This window comes from Strix uralensis, chromosome 6, assembly GCF_047716275.1.
Source record: "Strix uralensis isolate ZFMK-TIS-50842 chromosome 6, bStrUra1, whole genome shotgun sequence".
NCBI classification, from domain to species: Eukaryota; Metazoa; Chordata; class Aves; order Strigiformes; family Strigidae; genus Strix; species Strix uralensis.
In genome coordinates this window covers 21,617,410-21,638,617 of record NC_133977.1, presented here as the reverse complement: position 1 = coordinate 21,638,617, position 21,208 = coordinate 21,617,410, and the positions used below count along the sequence as shown (strand labels likewise).

Genomic DNA, 21,208 nt, shown 5'->3' with positions numbered 1-21,208 from the left:
GAGCTCACTTAGGAAATAAACATACATTTTATGAGGCTGTCTTATACGACACCTCATGTTATTCCTCATGGAAGAACTGAAAAACGTTTCAAAACTGCTGGCAAAATAAGTCACTTGCCCACCAGAAACACACCTGATCCTGCAGCAACAACGGCCCAGCAGCAGAGTGCAGGCAAGGCTGAGCGTCACTTGGCTTTGCTAATTTGTTGCCACTAGGGCCATGCCTCCAGGAGCACAAAGGATATTTAGGACCAGGTTTAGAATAGCTGATGCCAGAAGCAGGGGAGGGAGACAGAACTACTGCAACAGCAGCACCCTGCAAGCTCCCCGAGCCCTGGTGAGGGCTGCCTCAAGCAGCCATAGGCAGCCCTTGGGATTGCTTCCTCCCATTCCCATCACCATCCTCATTTCTTTTATTTTTATTTTTTTTCATGGCTCAGCCATAATTTCAAGGTGCTTCTGTCTCCTAAAACTCATGTTAAATGTTAACACTGCCTGGCTGGTCACGGGAGCACCCCTTCCTCCCTGCAGAAATACAAGGGGGAGGTGGGAAGGAGCGCAGACATGCCGCGCTCACAGCTCCTCTCCCAGACATGGGGCTGGGGACTGGGATGCAGCTACAAGAGGTTGCTGGTCAAGATGCTTCTTCGTCCTTTGCCAAATGCACTTTCTCACAGAAATTCAGTAAATTCTCACTGGGAATTACTGAATAAGAGTGTTTCTGACAAGGATACACTGGCTTATTCCCAGCTCACCCTGTGTGTCAGTAGGGCAGGAGTAAACAGGCTGTTTGCAGGACCAGGAGCAGTCTGGTGCCAGCAGCCTCGACCTCCCTGCAGCCCCATCTACCCAGCAGAGAGGGAAGTTTGCCTGGGGCTTACCTTTCAGAGCCAGGACAGCAGCAGCATCCCAGCAGTGCTTTCTGGCCTCCCCTGTTTCTCTCAGACACCACTGGTGGCCCAAACGCCCTGTGTGGGGTCACAAGGGGCACAAGACAGGATTCAGTGACTGGCAGTTCATTTTGTCTGTGTCACAGCAAAATTACTGCAAAGAAGCACTATAGAAGTATTGGCGACTCTGCACCTTATTCCACATATGAAGATTTTGTGTGTCACTTGTATTATTCAGTTTGGCAGAAATAAGAAGTGCTAGAAGGGTAACATTGAACAGAAGTTGCCTGAAGAATCAGTTCTACAGTTATTACTCTCTTTTTTGTGCTGATGGGAATACAAATTAATAAAAGTTGTGACAAAAGTTGGAATCCAAAAATTGGATTCCTGGGATTTCCCCTTTAATCCTGTGGCCATCAAATGGTGGCAGATCACCCAGCAAGCTGGCTGCCCTTGCCTGAGGTGCAGAGAAGGGGAGGTCCGTTCTGTTCGGGGACGAAACAGAGGAGGATTTCAGGCCCATTGCCACAGGGAGCTCATGGGGCCTTGCTGGTGGTCCTGATTAAATATACAATAACACATACTACTTGAAAGGTAGGTGTGGATGTGAGCAGACATTGTTGCAGGATATGCAAGAGGCAAAAAAAGGCCTTTGGAAATGCAGGTCTACTATCAAAGCAATCTACTTGAAGGGGTTACATTGAAATCAAGACAAAATGGGTTCTCTTCTTCCTTACTCTTTAATGCCAACACAGCCCAGAAAAGAATACGTCTTAAATGCAGTTTGACACCCCAGCCCTTCTACGTACCCCTCCAAAGGAGCTCTCCTGTGGACCTTACCAGTGCAAAATTTCTCTGTACAGAAGTGACCCTTCAAGGGTTTGACAATTTTCCATGTATGAGTGGAGGAGGGGAAAACTAAGACCAAAAACCCTTGACCTTTAAAGAACAAGCTTGTCAAATTCAAAGGACAATTTTCCATGAAAAGGAGTATTAAACTGTTCAGCGCTCTCCCTAAGTGCAATTACTATCCTGCACCCACTTTGGTTTAATTAATTTCTAATTCCTGTTAGTCTTTCTTCATTAGATGGGAGAAGAGTGGGTTTCACGTGCTGCAGTACAGATCCACCTTTGCTGTGGAGAACAGAAGCCATCCCCAGGAGCCCTGGCTGCCCAGCCCACTCCCCAGGCACCAAGCCCAAGGCATAGCTGCACACACACGAGGTCTTTCGGTGCTTCATTTTCAGCATCTCCACTTGCTCAGGGACACGTGGTGCTTTGTGCCACCCCGGGGTGTGCTGAGCTTTGCCCAAGGCTCCTGTGGTGGCTCGTGACAGATGAGCTTGACAGCCTGCACCACAACCAGGTGACTGAGCATTAGCTCGCCTGCAAGTGCAGGCACTAAGTAAATCTCATTCCTAATCCAAATCGCTTTTGATAAGAACAAAAGCTGTGTGCAAATGAATATTTCCATCTTATTTCAAATTCTAGGTTTCAACTGCAATATTAATGCTATTTTACAGTGTAATTTACTTGTAATAATATGTCATTATTGCCATTTTACAGTTTTCTCTTAAAGTAGTAAAGAAAATGTTTTAAAAGGCACAAATAGCTGCAGCACAAATCTCCATTCAGCCTAAGAATCTGTGCTCACCCATCAGAATGGCACATAATTGAAAACAATGACATCCCCAATGGGCTAAACACTCCAGTCATTAACGCATTTTTATTTTGGAATAAAAGAGCACACTTACAGCTTTTTTCCTAAATAGTAAATATAAATTAAACATTTCTTTTCCATTCCCAGAATGGCATCTGCCAGTGAAGCCAGGGCTGACCTCAAACACTTTCCACAAGCGTGTCTCAAACCAACGCACTGGGTTTAGATACGAACCTCCCCAAGGCAAAGGGTTTCCTGCAACACAACACGTAAAAGGCAGCCTGCAATAGGAGAAGTGTCCTTACCTGGTGACAAGTTCCTGAGCACCAAGTGACCGTACCACTGGGTTGGCAGGAATTGCAGAAAACTTGAGCAAGGCTTCAAAAGCCAGGCTGTGTGTGAAGGGATGGAGATGTCACGAGAAGACAGCCTTGCTTAGTGGAGAAGACATACATCATATAGCATACATGTAATTTTACACCAGTTATGTTTCCATCTCTCCTATATATCTTCGGATGAAAACTGATGCACCATTAGTCCTCTTGACAACTGAGGGAACCCATCCTGGGGAAGAGCTGACTGTCAAAGTTTTTGCTCTCTGAAAGGTTACACAAACACTAAAGGCAGGATCCCACTGTTATTTATGAAAGATATAAATGTCAACAGCTGGACACAAATAGCAGCCATCCCTTGGTAGGAACTTGAAAACCCTATTTATGCCTTGCACAGACTTCCAGCACCTTTCCATATAAGACGTGTCCTCACAGCTTTGTCTCGCCCCCTATGTGCTCCCAGTCTGTGGGAGGAGGGGTAGGAGATGGGGTTGGCAGGAATGGAGGTACAGACACTCCTCCTCGAGGGGAAAGTCATTCCTGCGGGACATCCCTGTGCAGCGACGTGCTGCTCGGCAGAGCGCAGGCTTCAGGCAGTCCTGAACGCACCTGCCCTGTAATCTGCTGGGGGACCATGAGGTGGACACCGCCACTCTGGGGATTTGACTGAAGCCCGTTGAGCAAAGGAGACATCAGGGTTTGGCTGCCAGTTAGGAAGTAAAAACATCTTTGTATAAACCTTTTCACCTTAACACGACATGTGAAGAGGGACCTCAAAAATAATTTTTCATTTTGATTAGTCTTTATCCTTGCTTACTTCATGGTGTACTTGTTTGCATAGCCAGACAACGGCAACCATTTGGTTCATCAGGGTGGAGCCCAGAGTCAACGGATGCAAACTGTCTGTGTGGGACAGTCTAAAGACTGTCACAGACATACTTCTCCAGGAGGATTCCCACCGCTTTTCCCCCATCATGACACTCCACAGACAAGGTGAAAGCTATTTAAGATCCAAGTGGTCAGGAGGCTTTTAAGTCACACATGAAGTAGTCTCCTGAAGGCTGGGAGTTTACACCAGCAGTGACTATTGAGCAGTTGCGAGATTTATGCCACATTTCCAAAAAACATGATTTCTCAGTATGATCTCTGTCTAAATTTGGCAGAAAAATATTTAATGGCTGGCAAAACATTAGTAAATAAAAGCAGATCAAGATGATGTTGTTACAATAACAGATTACATTACTATTGTCTGTCCTTAGGAAAACCCTGATTAGACCAAGATCCTCATGGGGTCTTATGAATAAGTCAGGAAGGGGCTCTAATGACCCCGCGTGAGACCGTACGAGCTGCAGCACAGCCAGCGAGGTGCCAGGTGCCTCTCAGGCACTAGCCTGGATGACTAACAGCAGTTATCACAGGGGAGTTGTTGATTTTCTTTAATAATTTGGGCCAGATTTTCTGCTAGTATAAACTAGTACTGCTCTATTGAAGCCAAGAGTGTTCTGCCAATTTATATCAGCAAAAACTGACCCTTAGTCTACTTTTAATCCCTTCATTCTTCATTATTGAATTGTACCTCAGTCAGAGTATTCCCCACTACAGGGACAAGCAACAGACTTTTGTTAATCAATGTATGGGAAACTCCAATAGCCGAGGTACTCTTCCACCTTTGCAAGTGCACCTAGCATTGATTGCTGCTCTTAGATCTTGAATTGCATAATTACTGAACTAAGGGAAAATTACTTTTTGCTTGAGACTGTCAGGACAGCTCTGAATCCATGAATGACTCACCCTCAGGCACTGGTGTTTAATTTATGAGCTATTTATCTCCTTGCACACACCCCAGCACAAACAATTATACTTAGTAATTTGTTGATCTTATCAAGGCTGTTTGATGTTACTATTGCTACCTCCAATAATGCTGTGCTTTGAAATTTAAACAGAATTTATAACCAAATTTGGATACTTCGCACGCGATTCAGATTTCAGGGAAGTTTAACTCTTTGTCAGCTAAAAGGTTTTGCATGCAGTTTTCAAAGCAGAACAAAGTGTTGCATCTTTTGCTGACAAATTTGGCAAGGCGGCCCTTCAGCAGCATTAGAGGCTCCAGTAAAAGCTAGTTCTGTCCTTGCATGGCACAGGTGAGTTTTCTTAGCAGAGAAGAAGAGAGGGGAGGGGGTCCCCGTCCTGGGCCAGGACACCTGCATCACCTCCGTCCCATCGGCACTTCAGGCAGGCGGCAGCGGCTTGGCTGTGGTGAAACCCTCACGCCGGCGGTGTTCACACACCGAGCTGCGGTGTCCTCCCTCGGAGCCTGTCCTGCTGCACCAGCTCACTCCTGGCAACCTTTTTATGTGGGCAGCAGCCTTCCTCATTACTGAGCAAGGACTTAAATTATTACATGTTTACCATAAATCAAACTTAATGAACCCCCTTTGCGCAAGGTTCCTCTCTTTGTTGTCAGGAGTAGGTACCAAACCTGGGGCCACACGTGCTTACCTCAGGCTGTACTTCAGGTGCAGGCAGCTCCTCTGTGCATCCATGGCTGTGAGGTGGTGAAGGTCCTTTGGGGTTTCCCAAACCTCCCTCACAAACCTTTCCTCCTTCTTGCATGCTGCTAAGATCATTAGGCTCACAGAAATATAGCAAGTGAACTCAGTATAAGGGGTACAAGCAGTGCAGGGATTTAACTCTTCACTTTCAAGTCCAGGCTTAAATTAGCTGTAACTTCACACCTGCAGGCGCTGCCGTGGGCAAGGTGGGGGATCACTGCCGCAGCTGTGGCGGCGGGGGGTCCGCAGGCAGTGCACCCCACACCCACAGCTCTGCTTGAGCTGAAGGGCCTGGCTCACTGGGGATAAAACATTGTCAACACAGAGCAATACTTCTTCCCTCCCTACCCTCACCAAAATAACCATTGGTGTGTTATTTATCTGTTTGGATATCCCCCCATATATAACTGTAGCCTTTTCAATTCCCCCTGTTGTGTTCCTGCCCCACAGGGCCCAGCAGTGCCGAAGCCAAAGACCTTCCCCTCCTGCAGCAGCAGCAGAGCTGCGATGGGCAGGAAAATTCCCGTGTTCAGCCAGCCTGGCTCTGCTGTCCCGCTCACTTTCTGATACTCCGGTGAATGTATTTTGTTAACTTACACATCACGTGCTCTTGCAACAGCCACAGATTTTATTTTCTGTATGGCTTATAGTTTTCTGTGCTGAGCACATACACTCTGCATGTAGAAAATAAAACGCTACAGGCATTCTGTAACTCTGCAGAGCTGTAATGAGCTCTGATGAGCAGGCACCTACCAAATCATTGGTTCATGACAGCAAGCACACACATGTAACTTATTTCACAATATGCAACACGCTGCCATATGTGTCTATTCCTATGGATCAGAAATGGGCACTACCTGTAGATAGAAGCCAAGAAGTAACTGCTTCAAAGACAGCCTTGAAATGCAGAATTTACTTGAAAACTTTCAAAGCCCGGTCAGCACACAACTATTTTAATCTGGTGGGATACTGTGATGAATACCACTACTTTGATTATTATTTTTTCAAAGCCTCCAGTGGTTTTCCTGGTTTAATTGAAGTGAAATGGTAGGTTAGCGTAATCAGACATATGGAATTAGTATGGGGGGAGTAAAAATTAAAACAAGTGATTATTAGTTTTAAACAACTACTAACTTCTAATGATTTCACTCCCTTCATCCTCTGTGAGCTGAGTTTATGAGTGGAGAGAAACATTAAAATTTAGCTAAATTTTTTTTAAACTGAAAACCTTGCCACACACATTGCTCTTTCAAAATGCAATTTTACAGTCCTACCCTGCACCCGGTAGAAGAAACACGCAGTGTTTAAACCACCCGATGGAATGGGACATGCAACATCACTGCTGACCGCCACGGTATGGACCCAACAGAGCGCTGCAAGGACAGTTTGAACAAGCCTGGCAGCCACAAGAACATAAAATGCTGCACCAAGAAAGCATGTTCCCGATACTTTTGAAGCTATGAGGGTTATTTGCCAGCTTGCTGGCGCAGAGGCGGGAGGAGCGGAGCACACTGCCTCGGGGCTGAGACTGCTGCCGCCTGGCCCAGAGCCCTGTGCCGGGGCACACCATGCTTGGCAAGGCCGCCCCTGCCCACAGCACGCACCGCCGGGCAACCATGAGCAGTGTCAGTTAAGCACCGGGAGGTGTTCAGCTAGGCTACCCCAGCTACAGGGCAGCCGCTCCAGCTAGAAGCTTGTTCTGTGGGAGAGGAGGAAGGAAAATACAGCTTACAGCATGGCATTTTTGAAGCATACAGACTCCTTGACCAACCAGGCCCTGTGGTCTGGGAAGAGATCAGGGTAAACTTTGGTGATGAAGGGGAGAAGGTAGATGGAAACCTGCAGCAGGTCAGAAAGGATTCTTCAGGAAAGGTAAATCATTTAAAGCAATTACAGTAATGCTGCCACCTCTACAGGGCTGGACATAGTCAATGAAAGGGCAAAGAACATGAAATTAAGACAATACTGGTTTTGTTTTTTAAATAAAGATTTTAATCAAAATGCAGAACTGGGAAGGACATTAAAGAGATCATGTTCTTTACTGGTGTTTGGGGATACCCTTTGAAGAAAAGTTGCTTTGGAGAGGAGGCAAGAATGGTGGTATTGTGTCTGATCAGAGGCCCATCCAGTCCAGTTTTTTACAGTGGCCAACAGATGCTTAACAGAGACAAGGTATACATACCAGTTTTTCCCCCAGCATCCAGCAACTTATGACTCATGGACATTCCAAGTGCAGAGGTGATATCTTTGGTTTTAACAGGGTTTTTTTTCCCCAGTCAACCCCCTCCTTCCTCCATGGCTTTGTCCAAGCATTTTTGAACTGTTGCCAACCTTCAGCATCCACATCATCTTGTGGCAAGAAGTGCACAGCTGAAACCAGGCAAAATAAGTATTTGTTTTAGCCTGTCACCCGCACTGAATTTAGAAAGACACGGAAATCCTTCAGTTCCTCTATGGAATATTTTGACCCCAAATATGCTCAAATGGCAGCCGAGAGATGGCCAGCTACATCTTGGTGGCTCTTATCCTACTAAAATGTGTACTTCAATTTCCAAATAGCTGGACACACACCTGAGTTTCAGACAGTTAGGTGGCTATTTCTAGTTCATCACTGACCACTGAGCATACCCACTATCTGCTTTACTTTAGGTAACAACATACTATGGAAACAATATTATGTTTTATCCAATATATTAATCCACACAGAAATCCCAAGCCTGCTCCCCTTGTGCAGGATACCTCTATCCTACACAAGAGGTATCCGTGGGTACAAATCACTTTCAAAAGTTAAATTTCTGTTCTTCTTTGTGCTTCTTAATGGTCTGAAATGTCACGTACTGGGGTGCCCAAGCACATCACCTAAATATTGCCATTGATTCTGCCAATAAAAGACAGCAGTAAGCCCTTACTTGCCTACAGCAATGTTTTTATTTGACTAGAAACATACTTTTAAAAGTGAATCTCCTGATCATGCCTCTTCACACACACAGACACACACACACACACTCTCCCTGCATTGTTCTGCATTGCACAGGAGTCGCACAGCAGGAAAACTAGTTATACCTCGGGTATCTTACAGCAAACTGGTTCTCTCTTGAGACTGAAGTGAAAACTGCCCTCTAACTCCTCATGGGACCAGCCTGCAACTAGTCCAAGGTAGTCCCCCAAATACACGCCATGGGAACATCAGGTCCTCCATGCCAACCGCTTTGCTCTCCAGGTGTACTCCTACAGAGTCATCCCACATGCCAGTGCAGACACAGCTGCTTTCACTGACCTCTCCACATCACTCTCTGGCACTCTCTCTTTTGGTCTGTTCAGAGGCAGGTAGCAGCGATTTCCCTGTTCCACTAGCATTTGTTTAATTCCAGGAACATGCCATCAATGCCATGGCTTTTAGGCACTGAGGAATGCAAGTTACGAGGAAGGGTTAGTACTTCTCCTCCTTTGCAAAATCCCCTACTTTCTGTATTTTGGAAGAGCAGTGCCTACAATAATTTCTCACCCTTCTCCAGATGGAGAAGCAAAATATCTCCTTCTACTCACCATCATCACCCCCAGTGAGTACAGGTCACTGAGTGAAGAGCATGCAGGCAGATTTCACTTTTTTTCCTCGAAGAGCGAATGTGAGTCCGATGGATACATTGCACCCGAATCCCCCGTGCAGGCTGAAATGCATAAATGTGTGCTTGGCTTAAGTTAAATCACAATTCTATTTAAAACAGAGCGCTTGAAACTTGCTACATATATCTACAAGTTTTTAGGATTTGTATATCTTAGATGTACACTCGGAACCACAGAGAAGAAACACAGGCTGCCACAAGTCACCAGTGATAGGATTAGAAGAGTTTATCAGATTATTCTTTCTTTTAATAAAACCTGGTTTTATTCTGGAATAATTGATTAGCTTCAGTAGTTAAAAGAACATTAGTTAAAACAGCTGAAGAGATAAACTATTCAGTCAAGTTAATAAACTGAAACAAAGCACGATAGTATATTTTTAAAGATGTGGCAAATATTTTAGGTTCGTTTTCTATCTTCAGAATATTGTAATAGCTTAAAAAAACCAGTCTATCAGAAACAACTTATTCAATCTGTAATTATTTTTAGAACAGGGAGGTATCGTGAAGTATACACATTCAAATCTAAACAAATATGGCTATTAAATGTAATGAAGAGAGGCAAAAATACAAAGCAATCCATTAATTGTGCTGTTCTTTCTAACAACTTCTTCACTGACATGTAACAATGAGGGAGCACAGGAATATTTTGGAAACCAGAACGAATTTCAGACAGGACAAGAGAAGACATTTCAGTGGGTATTAGTGCAGTGAAGAGGTTACTTCTCTTTTGCCAACACATATCCAACACATATTCACTTCTCACTTTCATTGCATCTAAAACCCAGCATGAGCCCTTCTCTGTTACTAGCACCTTGCTGACTTCCAAGAGAAACAGGTAGGCTCCATTTTCTTTTGGATTTGACTTTTAACACAAGGTTTGGTGATCCTAATCTTTTCTCAATTATGTAACATCAAAATAATGCCAAGAACAAATACAAGCTGCACCAAGGAAATGATACAAAAGAGAATTTCAAGGGTTCCAAAACATCTGAAGTCCTAATTTCCCTGCTTTATAATACTTGCCCCCTTCCTGCCACCACAAAAAAAAGGAGATGCTCTTTAAAACAAAATCAACAACTACGTATTGAAGTCATCTGCCCTCCCTCTTTCTCCTCAGTGCAATTAAAGGCATGATGCCAACTTTTCAACAATGAGCCTTGTGGCTCTGGCTGACCCACGTCTTACTGTTTCAGAAATGAGCAATGAAGCTCAAAGGCAGCATCTCAAGGGAAGCATTGGAGCAGGACATGACCAGGGCTCCCAATTTCTTGAACACAGAGGGGAGGTTAGTCAGTGATAAGTTGCCTTTTCAAAGTTTATAGGAAGAAAATTTATCACAGCAATGTGAGAGGTCTGGCACACCAACAGCCACAGGTAACATCAGCATCTCTCCCAGTCCTGACCCTGCTGAATCTGTAGCTGAAGCCACAGGCACACAGTCACTTCAGAAAGAGCCAGGGTGTTTTAAATACATCAAACAGACTCCAAGTAAGTGCAATTCTACAGCTTGCATTAAAAGTACAAACTTGGCTTTATTTTTGCCAACAACTTGTTCTTCTGTTACCCAAAGAGGCTAGCTCTCCCTCATGGTGAAGGGGGTAAAAATGTGCTCACAGCTGCAACCTTATTTCAGCAGAACGACTTACCTACCCAGCACAGCATGACCTCTTCCTTCACAACACTATCTGTGTCACCCTCCACTGGCCTGAAAACCAGACCTTAGAGGACAACACACATCAGGCACTGCTGCTCCAGCCTTCACAATTTAATAATTTCAAGGCAAGAATGAAAATACTTTTTCAAAATGATTTGAACAACGCTTCAGTCTCAAAGATAACATGATTTTTCTACATATATTTCCTCTCTCCAGTAAAAATCATTTACGCTGCATCGTTCTTATTATCCTTACTATCATCTTTCAGTGAACGTCCATCTACAAATTCATTAACTTTTTTGAGACAAATCATTGGCATCCTAATCTTCTGATTCCCATGAAAGACTCACTTTTGAGATACAATTGCAGCTGCCCCACACTGCCAGTTACTGTATCATACACGTCTTAAAATTCTGTAATCAGCATCCACCAGGTGCCGTATCGCATTCAGCACACCACAGTCAGTCAATACAGACATCCCCAAACACACCAAGGCTGGTTTTGTCAAATGTTTTATTGAGTGTAGACATCTGGAGTACTGTAAAACATGCATTATCTGTAGATTCAAAAAGGAGCAAGCCACATTGTCCTCACTGTCAAACGTGTCAGGCTTGGCATACATGATGGAGATTAATGAAGTATCATGAGAGTAATATGGTTCCTGAAAAGCTTCTACAATTTGGAGTAGGGTCTTAATCGTTTGAAATGCAAAGCTGTTCACATTTAGTGAACTTGCATGTTCGCTGGAGGTGCCATATTTTAATTCAAAACAAACAAGAATAATTTCACTGGGGGGAGGGGAAGTTCCCTAGGTAGAAACTGTATGCTTTTTGTTTCCAGATATTCCATCCTAAATAAAAATTCATATGCTTTTTGAAGCAGCACAGTTTATTTCTGAGCAATGAACAACATCTGATACTCATTTCTTCTTGGGTTGTTGAGGTGTATTAAATTTAAAGAAGATAATATCTCCATCCTCCACTATGTAATTTCTGCCTTGTTGTCTGTATTTTCCAGCAGCCTGTAAATAGAACAGACAAAAGGAAAATGGGTTATTTCATTAGACATTTTATAGTATTTTCAAATGGTAATTACTTAAATACATTTTGGTAAAGAAATGGTACTGCTTCAGCGTCAGAGTCTGACAGCCACAATACTCCTCAGTTTGACATAATTTAGTTTTACATACATATAAAATATATAGAAAAATAATTTAACCTCCACTGAATTGGTGGTGCCTAAATGCCATCTGCATTATAGAGCGGTAAATGTGTAGACCCTGGTATGTCTTAAGATAAAGGACACAAACAACTCTATTTTTTTTCCAGCTTCCAGGCTTTCTTTTTCTTCATCTAAAAAACCTGCAGATGGCAAACACTGGCGGCAGGAATCTAAAACAATATTGCTGGAAAGGGCGATTGGCAACAGTTTGCATCATGGCTGCATGGCTATTAAACTGGTATAGGAACTACTTCTGAGCAGCTGGACAAGCAAGTACTGTCAAAACTAAAGATGGGAACACGATGCAAAAGTCACAACCGTACATGCCTCATGCTTCGAGCGGGGCTCTCTTGTCTGCTTGTGCCCAGATAATGAAGGACTCAGGAGCACAAAACACAGGCTCAGTTTTCCTGTCAGAAATCTCCTTTAGAAGAAATTTGCTTCAGAAGGACATATATAAGAGCAGATAGGCTGTGAAACCAGGATACAGGGAGAAGGCATGTAGACCAAAGACATGAAAAGGAAATCCATTATGAAAATGCTGTACTTGAGAGCAGAAAATAGGCAAGGAATCTATTAAATATCAGTACTCTCCACATTAAAATTTATTATTATATTTTTCTATCTTTATCTTGTTGTAATTAAACCTAGTATTATAGATGCTACAGAGAAGCTGTGGCATTAGGATTGACAGACTGGGCGGGAGGTGGTCTGCAGAAGCATTTATCTTGAAAAGTGATCCACAATATGGAAAAGTTGAGAGCTTCTGCTTTAGTTCAATAACCGTTCCTGTTTTGAAGTTTTCTCTTGCAGGAGAAAGTGCTTCCATGCAAGACCTCACTGTGCCATTATTCTCAATGACACTATCACAGTGGTGGCATGCTAAGATCCCATTACAGGAAAGCTGTTAACTAATGACCTTAGTTGCAGTAGAACAGATCAGATTAATGGTACATAGTTAACTTAGACACCTTTCTTTCACAAAACCTGCTCTGTACAGCAACGTATTTCCCCATATTGCTGTCTAGAAATTTAGAGGCTCGATAACCTTGTTGCCATCATTCCTTATTTAAATGTTGTCACCAGTGATGCTAGCCTACAGAAAATTGCAGATAAAATAGCCTCGACAATAAATATATAGTGCAATAGTAATTGACCTTGTCCCATATGACACCATCAATAAATAAGAAAAAGTACTTTGCAAATGTTTTTATATTCCCCCCTTTTCTCCCCGGAAATCTGTTTAGACTATAAAAGGTTTACTTTCAAGTAGACTTAGTAGTTTTTCCCTTTGAAGATCCTAATAATGCTCAAAGTCAAGAGTAATTAGACTAATTGATGGCATAAACACTAATAAAACAGTGCTGTAAAAATAATCAGCAAGCATAAGCTGCAGGCACAGGTACAGAAACATTTTACAGTTGAATACATTTATTACTCACAAATATTTGTAGAAAAAACTGACCTCCACGAAGTAACAATGCAGATTTTTTTAGCACACTATTGCATGCTGTCAAAGTGTCATAGACTTCTTTAATTAAATACATTTTGACACACTAATGCAAGTTTATGTATTTTTGTTACCAGTTTACAGTTAATTAAAAGTGACAGTGTTCCTTTAAATTCTCTAGAGACCATTTAATCCATTTCCATTGCTATCAGAAACACTGGTTGAAAAAATCAATACCCATTTGTGAATCTTGAGTATGTATTAAACAAGACACGTCTAACCAGTTCATTTGCACTTGAAAGCAGCCATCTGTAGAAGCCAGCTTTGCCTAAGCAGATATGATTGCTAATAATGTGATATCCCTGTAGACTACAAAGCCCACACAGAGCTATTCAGTGTATAGTTCACAGCACTGGCATTAAATTAGTTATGCTGTACTGGTGTTAGACACACACAAAATCAAACTTAAAAATCGATCAACTTGATAACATACAAAGCAAGCAACTCCCATTACCACTGTTATTTCAGTTGACTCCTAAAAGCTCCCAAATTTAATTTTGAAATTTACCAGCAATATAAAAGTAATTAGTATTGTGTATGGCATGAAACATTGTATTAAATGCAAATTAGAAAAGACTAGAGTAATAACACATTTTTCTAAGAGCAAGGGTTTTTTCTAACCTTGATTTAAAAACTGAGTAACAAATGCAAATATGCTTGCTTTGCAGATACTTCAAAACAATACAAACTTAATCGTTAAATATAATTTGAACACGTAAGCCTGTTGTTTAGAATCTCACACTGTGAAAAGTAAATAAAAATATACAAGCAAAATACTTATAGATTAATAGGTATTAACTGATGTAGCTTCTCAGGGAAAACACTCAGATTTGAGCATCAAAAACTGCTGCTGGCAAAATCTGAATCTTGGTTACATAAAGTGGTTTCTGACTGCAGAATATCAGATTTATTTATAGCTGTGGTTTCACTTTACAACTACAACTCTACTTCCCTTTTCATAAAGCAGTTCACATGCCGCAACGAACCAATTATACTGGGATTTTTTCCCCTCACTTCCTGGGGTTCAAACAAACCTATTAAAGTCCCGCTGCTCAGTATGATCTTCCTTAGTGATACCACTGAGAATAAGCTGAATTTGAAATCATAGTTTTGCATACCTTTCAAGCTATCAAATAGCAAACAATAAAGCTGAACCTTTTAAATTCTTTAACACATTACAGTGTGTAGGAGCTTTCAAATACTGAGATTAAATCAAACTAGTGTGCTTTGTAATTGCAATTTTATAAAATACAAATCTTAATAAAACATCAAAAATGCCAAATAAGAAATCAAACGTGTATGAAATAAAGGGAAGTTTCTCTGCTAAAAAAAGGTGGAAATAATGCAATAGCAACACAGAGAAGAACAGCTTTTCTTATGACATTTATTTGATATGTACAAGTTCATTTAATATTTAATAACTTCAAATCAGATATAATTTGTCAGCTATAAGAAGGGCACAACTTTGGGCACCCAATCAGTCTCTGCCCTCTAGTGTTGAGAAAGCAGATAAAACTCTTCTTAATAGAAGTGTCACTACAAAGAAGCGTGAGCTCAAGAAAAGTTTTTCATTAAAGATCTTCACTGTCTATTCAGTAGATAGTAGCGAGGAAACTTCACCATTTGTAATATATTTTCATGGACTATGTACAACTATTAATGGCACCCTGAACAATCAAAGCAAGACCTGGCATTTTTGAATAAGACATCAAAGGGCAATTGAATTAAATATGGAAATGGCAAATTTTAAGATTCTAATTACGCCTATCAAAGCCTAGGAGTGGAATCCTCTAATCCTGAAAAAAAAGGGCACTTTTTTATAATATAACATTTTCTTAACCATTTGCATCTGATATTTGTAATACCTTTCCTGCAAACTCAAACCAAGACGACACATTGTTAGAAGAAAAAGATTTTCTGTGTTTCTTGCATTTCTTTTAAAAGTGATTCAAAAATCTACTACCTCATCTTAAAAATTTGATTCTTCAAAAACAAATTCATTTAAAAGCTTATTAAATTCTGAACACTAACATGTGAAAAAAAATTTAGCATAGCATTTGGTCTTAGGGCTGACATCTAGTCCATAAACTGTCATATCTTGGGTAGTGAAATAGTTGCATTCCTGTTCAGTAAGTTGGTGCATCTGAACTCTTTCTTAAGTAAAAGATGAAAATAGATTCTGGTTTATTGCTAGAGGTGACTGTTAAGTGAAAAATAGACTTGAAATGGAAAAATGGCACATACGGAGGAAGGGAGAAGAAAAAGATGGGGAGCTCACCTTGACAGCAGCTTCTGAACCTCCTTCTTTAAAATCTTCATATTTCATTACTTCAGCCATAATGAATCCCTTTTCAAAATCTGTGTGAATCTTCCCTGCTGCCTGAGGAGCCTTCGTCCCTTTCTGTCAAAGGAAAGACCAGAGGAAAATTAATTGCATTTAAGAAGATTGATTGCAGGAAAGAGGTTTCTCCTTTTTGATATGCCTTCAGGATCTGCTGAAACTTTGTTTCAGATCAGTTAAAATGTCACACATACAGCTGGGTAATTCTCAGTATTGGGACATACAGATAGATACCTTCACCACAGATAAACCAACTGATATTAAAGAAGGGCAGCTTTGTTTTTCCTAATAGGTATCAACAGCAGTATTGATTTTAGAAGCTATGATTATGTTTTCTTGTGAGATTCACTTCGATCCCTAGCTCTGCACACAGAAAGTGAGAAAAATAAAGATTTTTAAATAACTTTAAAATCTGAATTACTCAAGACTTTTACTTACGTCCAAATAATTTCAATTAAATGGTAACATTCACTGGCGAACATTTGTAATCAAAAACTATTTATGGATCTCAAGCCCTACATATTAGCTTATTTTTATTTCAGAATAATTTTAGTAAGTCTAATATAGATCAAAATGAGTATTTTTACCAAAGTGTCAACAACTGAATCACTAAAAAATTAAAAAAAAAAGCACAGGCAACTATTATAAGATAATTTCAGTTTATGCAATAGAGAAGAATGCATTATAACTGCATGCTTTAAATTACAAGGACATACATTCTGTGCACATACAACCATGGAGAGAAATTTGAGAAATAATGGTGACCTAAAGGCTGCTTAATAAAGCATGTTAAAGTGCTAAGGAGTCTGACACTGTAAAGCACAGTTTTTACAATAAAAGATGTATTGGGTTAATATGGCTACTCACTGATGCTTACCTGACTAAATATCTTTGCACATTAAATCAAAGATACTTACAATCAGTCTTAAGATAAACCAGCTTTCAAATTTTCTAATAAAGAGCAAGCATTTCTCCTACTGAAAACAGTGGAGTTTCAGAATGTGCTCTTAGAAACCATGGCAAGAATCAGAACAACAAAACTTCTGCTTTTATATTATTTTGGTAGCTACTTCAGGGACTTTAGCTAGCAGTTATCTTGTAAAAGGAGATGAGATGAAAAGGCTAAAAAAATAAATATGCTTTTAGGAAAATAAGTTTAATGTGCTAAAATATATACACAACATCTGTAGCAGTATTAATAAAAATATAGATTTACTGGAAATTATGTTGATTAATGAAAACAAATTAATTCCATTGAATGAAATTAAATACACACTGAAATTCACTGCACAGCACTAAATACACTCATGCAAAAAACAAAAGCTCAATGACAGATTTGCACCTCCACAAGTTGACATTTTTGTAATTTTTAAGATAAGAGTTTGTAACTACATGCATTTCAAAATATTTTTCAATACTAATCTTTATATTATATTTACATTCAAAGGCAAACCACTACAGCTCAGCTCTTACTGTCCTCTGGGAATAAATTAGTCTATCTGTATGGCTATAATCATTCTACATCAATATTTAAAATACAAAATATAATTTTAGGCATTACATAAGTTCCTGGATAAACATAAAAAACTACCAAAATAAACTAGGTCTAAATATTTAAGTCAGTAAAAGACCTGAATTACTGCACACTGATTTTAGTTTTTTGAGCCCAACTGTGTATCCATGAGGAATATAATGATGTTATATTGCTTTTATTGCTGAAAATGTAATCCGAGCAAAGCAAAGGAGGAATGAACCATCCGCAACCCAAACAAACTTAGTGAATACAAAATGAAAAGCAACATCAATTTCACTGCAGACAAACCCAGTCACACAGATTAAGCAAGCACAATACTGGTACGTCTTATCTCTGACCACAGGAGGAGGGTAGACAGATTCTACAGGATGAAGAAATTCAGACTATGTAATAGGCAGAATCAATTGTTACCTGCCTCAATCAATGCAGCTCCACTTTCACTGTTCAGCAGCTCACAAATAATTAAAGTTATCCTGGACAAAAACCTCATCTGTAATGACTAGCTAACCGCCACCATGACAAACTTCAAAGTCAGTGATATCAATCTGAATTCAATAGTGTGGAACTGGATATAGCTGATGAATAAGTATGAATCTTACCCTGATGGTCCATGCACGCACTTCATCTGGGCCTGCAGTGAAAAAGTATTCTAGTTGGAGTGCTGCATATCCAGCCTTAATGATCTTTGCTAAAGCACTGAAAAAAAAATGAATCCAATTCATTCAACATATACACATAAAACAGCTAAATGCCCCAAGTAATCAATTTACATGGGAAGACATCACATATTTTGAAGACGCTGACTCTACTTATAAACACAGCAATAATCATAGTAGCCTTTCTCTTTGAACTCTCTTCAGAAGAACTACTTTTTTACTGCAGAATCATAAAGACAGTACTTTGATTTGTTTATTTGGCAGGCTACAGAAATATAGGATAAATTTAAATCACCGTATCAGACAGCACTTTTGGTCTCATGCAATTTTCAGGACTCCAGGTCATGAAAGCATAACTGTTTGACTGAAATTCAATATTGAAACAATTTATTATAGTTCTTCAGAAAAATTATGGCAAAATTTTCTCCACTGTCCCTATTCCCCATGGATGACGAAACAGTTTTGGTGATCATTCCTTCTCAAAAATATACATAACTAATACCTATGTTATAATTAAAACACTGTACAGAGATGACAGATGACAGTTAAAAACTTAATTTAAAATAAATCTTTTCACTCTGTCTCATGGTAAAGAAAGGAGAAGATTCTCTCTTTATAATGGTAATTACTCTGTCATTTATTATTCTATCAGCGCAAGCAATTAAATTACTGCAAGGAAATAGTTGATAATAAAGTGTAGGGAAAATGAATGCTAATTAACCTTTGTGTCATGTTCTCTTCCAGATACTTCTGTTTCTCCTCAGCACTCATATCTTGCAACTTGAGTTCCAAGGCCCCACTAAAAGGAATGACCAAAGCACCCGGGTCGTGCTTGTCCACCCACTCTTTAATTTTTATCAACCTGTAGACAACAAAGGGCACAACATTATCTTGTAGTGCATGCATGGCTGTACCACATTCATTATTATCAAGTAGCACATACATATTCATAAGAATTGCACGGTTTTATGATGCCATCTTTTTGTGTATTGCTTTCCAAGGTCAAGGCATTAACAGGCAGCAATTGCTTCAGGTGTACTCCATTAACATTTCACTGTTTCTTGGTTTCTGTTTGGCATTTAATCTATCAGAAATAGGCATAATTTGAGACAACAACTAGGTTTTTGGTAGAGGTTAAATACTTGCAATCTAAAATATTAACTGAATAAAACTTTGTAGATCTGTGGATGTACATTTTTCTGAGACTTCCAAGAGTGATATTTATCAAATGCAGTAAAACTAGGAGTCTTCAGTTTCTCCTTCACCACTGCCACCCGCCCGCCCCCCCCCCCCCCCCCCCCCAAAAAAAAAAAAAAAGCATCTCAGTGGCTAGGGCAGACAGGAAAGAACACTACACTCTAGAAACTCCTAGACAGCAAGCAGCATCCTGCTTTTTCTGGCTATTGATTTTGGAGTACGCCAGAACTAATGAATACAGGGCCATGCTTCTACTAATTTCTCCCACCTTTCTACTATTGCCCCAGGACAAAGCTTCTAGATATTATACTACTATTATTTTTAAATAAAGAATCAAATTTCTTATTTCTCTTGATCATCAATAACTGGAGCATCAGTAGTAGTTTTCTGTACATCTAATACATATTTTTTTTTAGTTGAATAAAAGTACAAATTTAGAGATGTATGGTGTTAGTTTTTGAATATTCAATATCCTATTAAAATTAAGAAAGTCTTTGCAGCAATAGCTGCTGTTTAAACAATCTTTAAACACAGGCATCACTTCATGACTGCAAGTACTATTTATTTTAAATTTAAGGGAGATATTCATGAATTACCTATAAGGAGTTCAGTGTTATTTACAGGGCACTATTTCCGAACAGGTGTGAATGGTAAGAATGACAATTCTGAGTGCTCAGCAGGAAAACACAAGAGGCATGGGAATACTTCCTGTACGCTAAGAATCAAAGTACAAAATACAGTACTTTGGGTGCTGTAGATGTTTCAGACCTGAAGCACCCACCATACAGCACAGGGTTTTATGCTTGCTGAGTTCTTTTTCTTAGTCCTGCTAATCTCCAAGATTTAGACTAAGGTTTTAACTGCTATTATACTAAAGTGCTTTGAAACTGTGGCCTGCAAACCTTTAAATAATCAATGCAAATGTCACTTCAGAAAAAAATGAACTGAACCACAAGTTCATCAACACACATTTGTCAAAGAAAATAGCAGGGGATCAGAGCTATTATGAGATTAAGTGCATGGCCCACTGAGTAGGGTTTTAGATGGGACAAAGAATATAAAAGTTCACTCAACAGTTTTCACACGTTTGTTATATGAGGCTGGTCTTCTATCATTTACTTATGTAAATACCCCGTCAGTGGTTTTCAATCCTCATTATACTAATCTTTTTTTCCTCCAGTTATCCAATGAAAATATAGTCTGGTATCCAGGACCGATACTGAAACACTGTTGCCTTCAGAAACGTCTGAACTGAAAATCACAATTAAGGTGCATTTCTGAATGTGACATGTGACATTTAACAGCACCTAAAACTGACATTCGTAGTTAACTAATTTATTTTGGCTAACAAACTGGATATCAAAGTTCAGAGCTTACAAATGCCAGCCTTTTACAGAAAATGTATCTAGAAATGGTGCTATTCATAAGTGTACTTCAACATCTGTGCATACTTTTTTTTTTTAAGAAAGTATCTAACACTGGTCTCTAGACTAATTAAATAATGTACCAAGCGAAAGACAGAATGAAACACGCAAACTTGGAAAAATGAAATAAGCATGAAAGTAATGTCAAAAATTGGATTCAACTTCTGTTTGGTAAATATGGTCATTGTAACTAATAAACTAAGAACTATTGTGGAACAACAAGATAAGAAATAATCACTTTGGCTAAAACACCAATTCAGAATAATAATAGTCTTAGACTGTCATTTTAACAGCTTTTCTATTGAGTCCTTAGAGGGATTATTTGCATTCCTCAGGTATTCTATTGTACAATTCAGATGAATAAAGACTTACAAATCATTCCTCTACCGCCAGTGTGAGACTTTGATCCAGTGAATACACCATTGTACCTTAACTATAATTGGCAAAAAACCTGACAGTGTAGAGCATCACAAGCTTAATAACAAAGGAGAATATCTCAAAGTGTTGACAGATGATCTTCATAATGCAGGAGCAGAGCTGGTACATTTTAGCAATAAATGAGCACTGAGGTCTAAAGGTCTCTGAAGTGACTGACATCAGACCTGCTACAGCCT

The 21,208-nt window shown here is 39.9% G+C and overlaps 1 protein-coding gene across 1 annotated transcript in view; it reads right to left on the bottom strand.

The window, feature by feature from the left end:
- Nucleotides 1-11,207: 11,207 nt before the first annotated feature.
- Nucleotides 11,208-21,208, bottom strand: part of OLA1 (Obg like ATPase 1) — a 106,234-nt gene continuing 96,233 nt past the window's right edge. The window contains exons 8-11 of the mRNA XM_074873192.1: nucleotides 18,695-18,835; nucleotides 17,917-18,013; nucleotides 15,721-15,843; nucleotides 11,208-11,732 (exon numbers count right to left, since the gene is read on the bottom strand). Of these exons, the coding sequence (XP_074729293.1) occupies nucleotides 11,631-11,732; nucleotides 15,721-15,843; nucleotides 17,917-18,013; nucleotides 18,695-18,835 (463 nt within the window). The 3' untranslated portion in view covers nucleotides 11,208-11,630. The remainder of the gene's footprint in view (nucleotides 11,733-15,720; nucleotides 15,844-17,916; nucleotides 18,014-18,694; nucleotides 18,836-21,208) is intronic.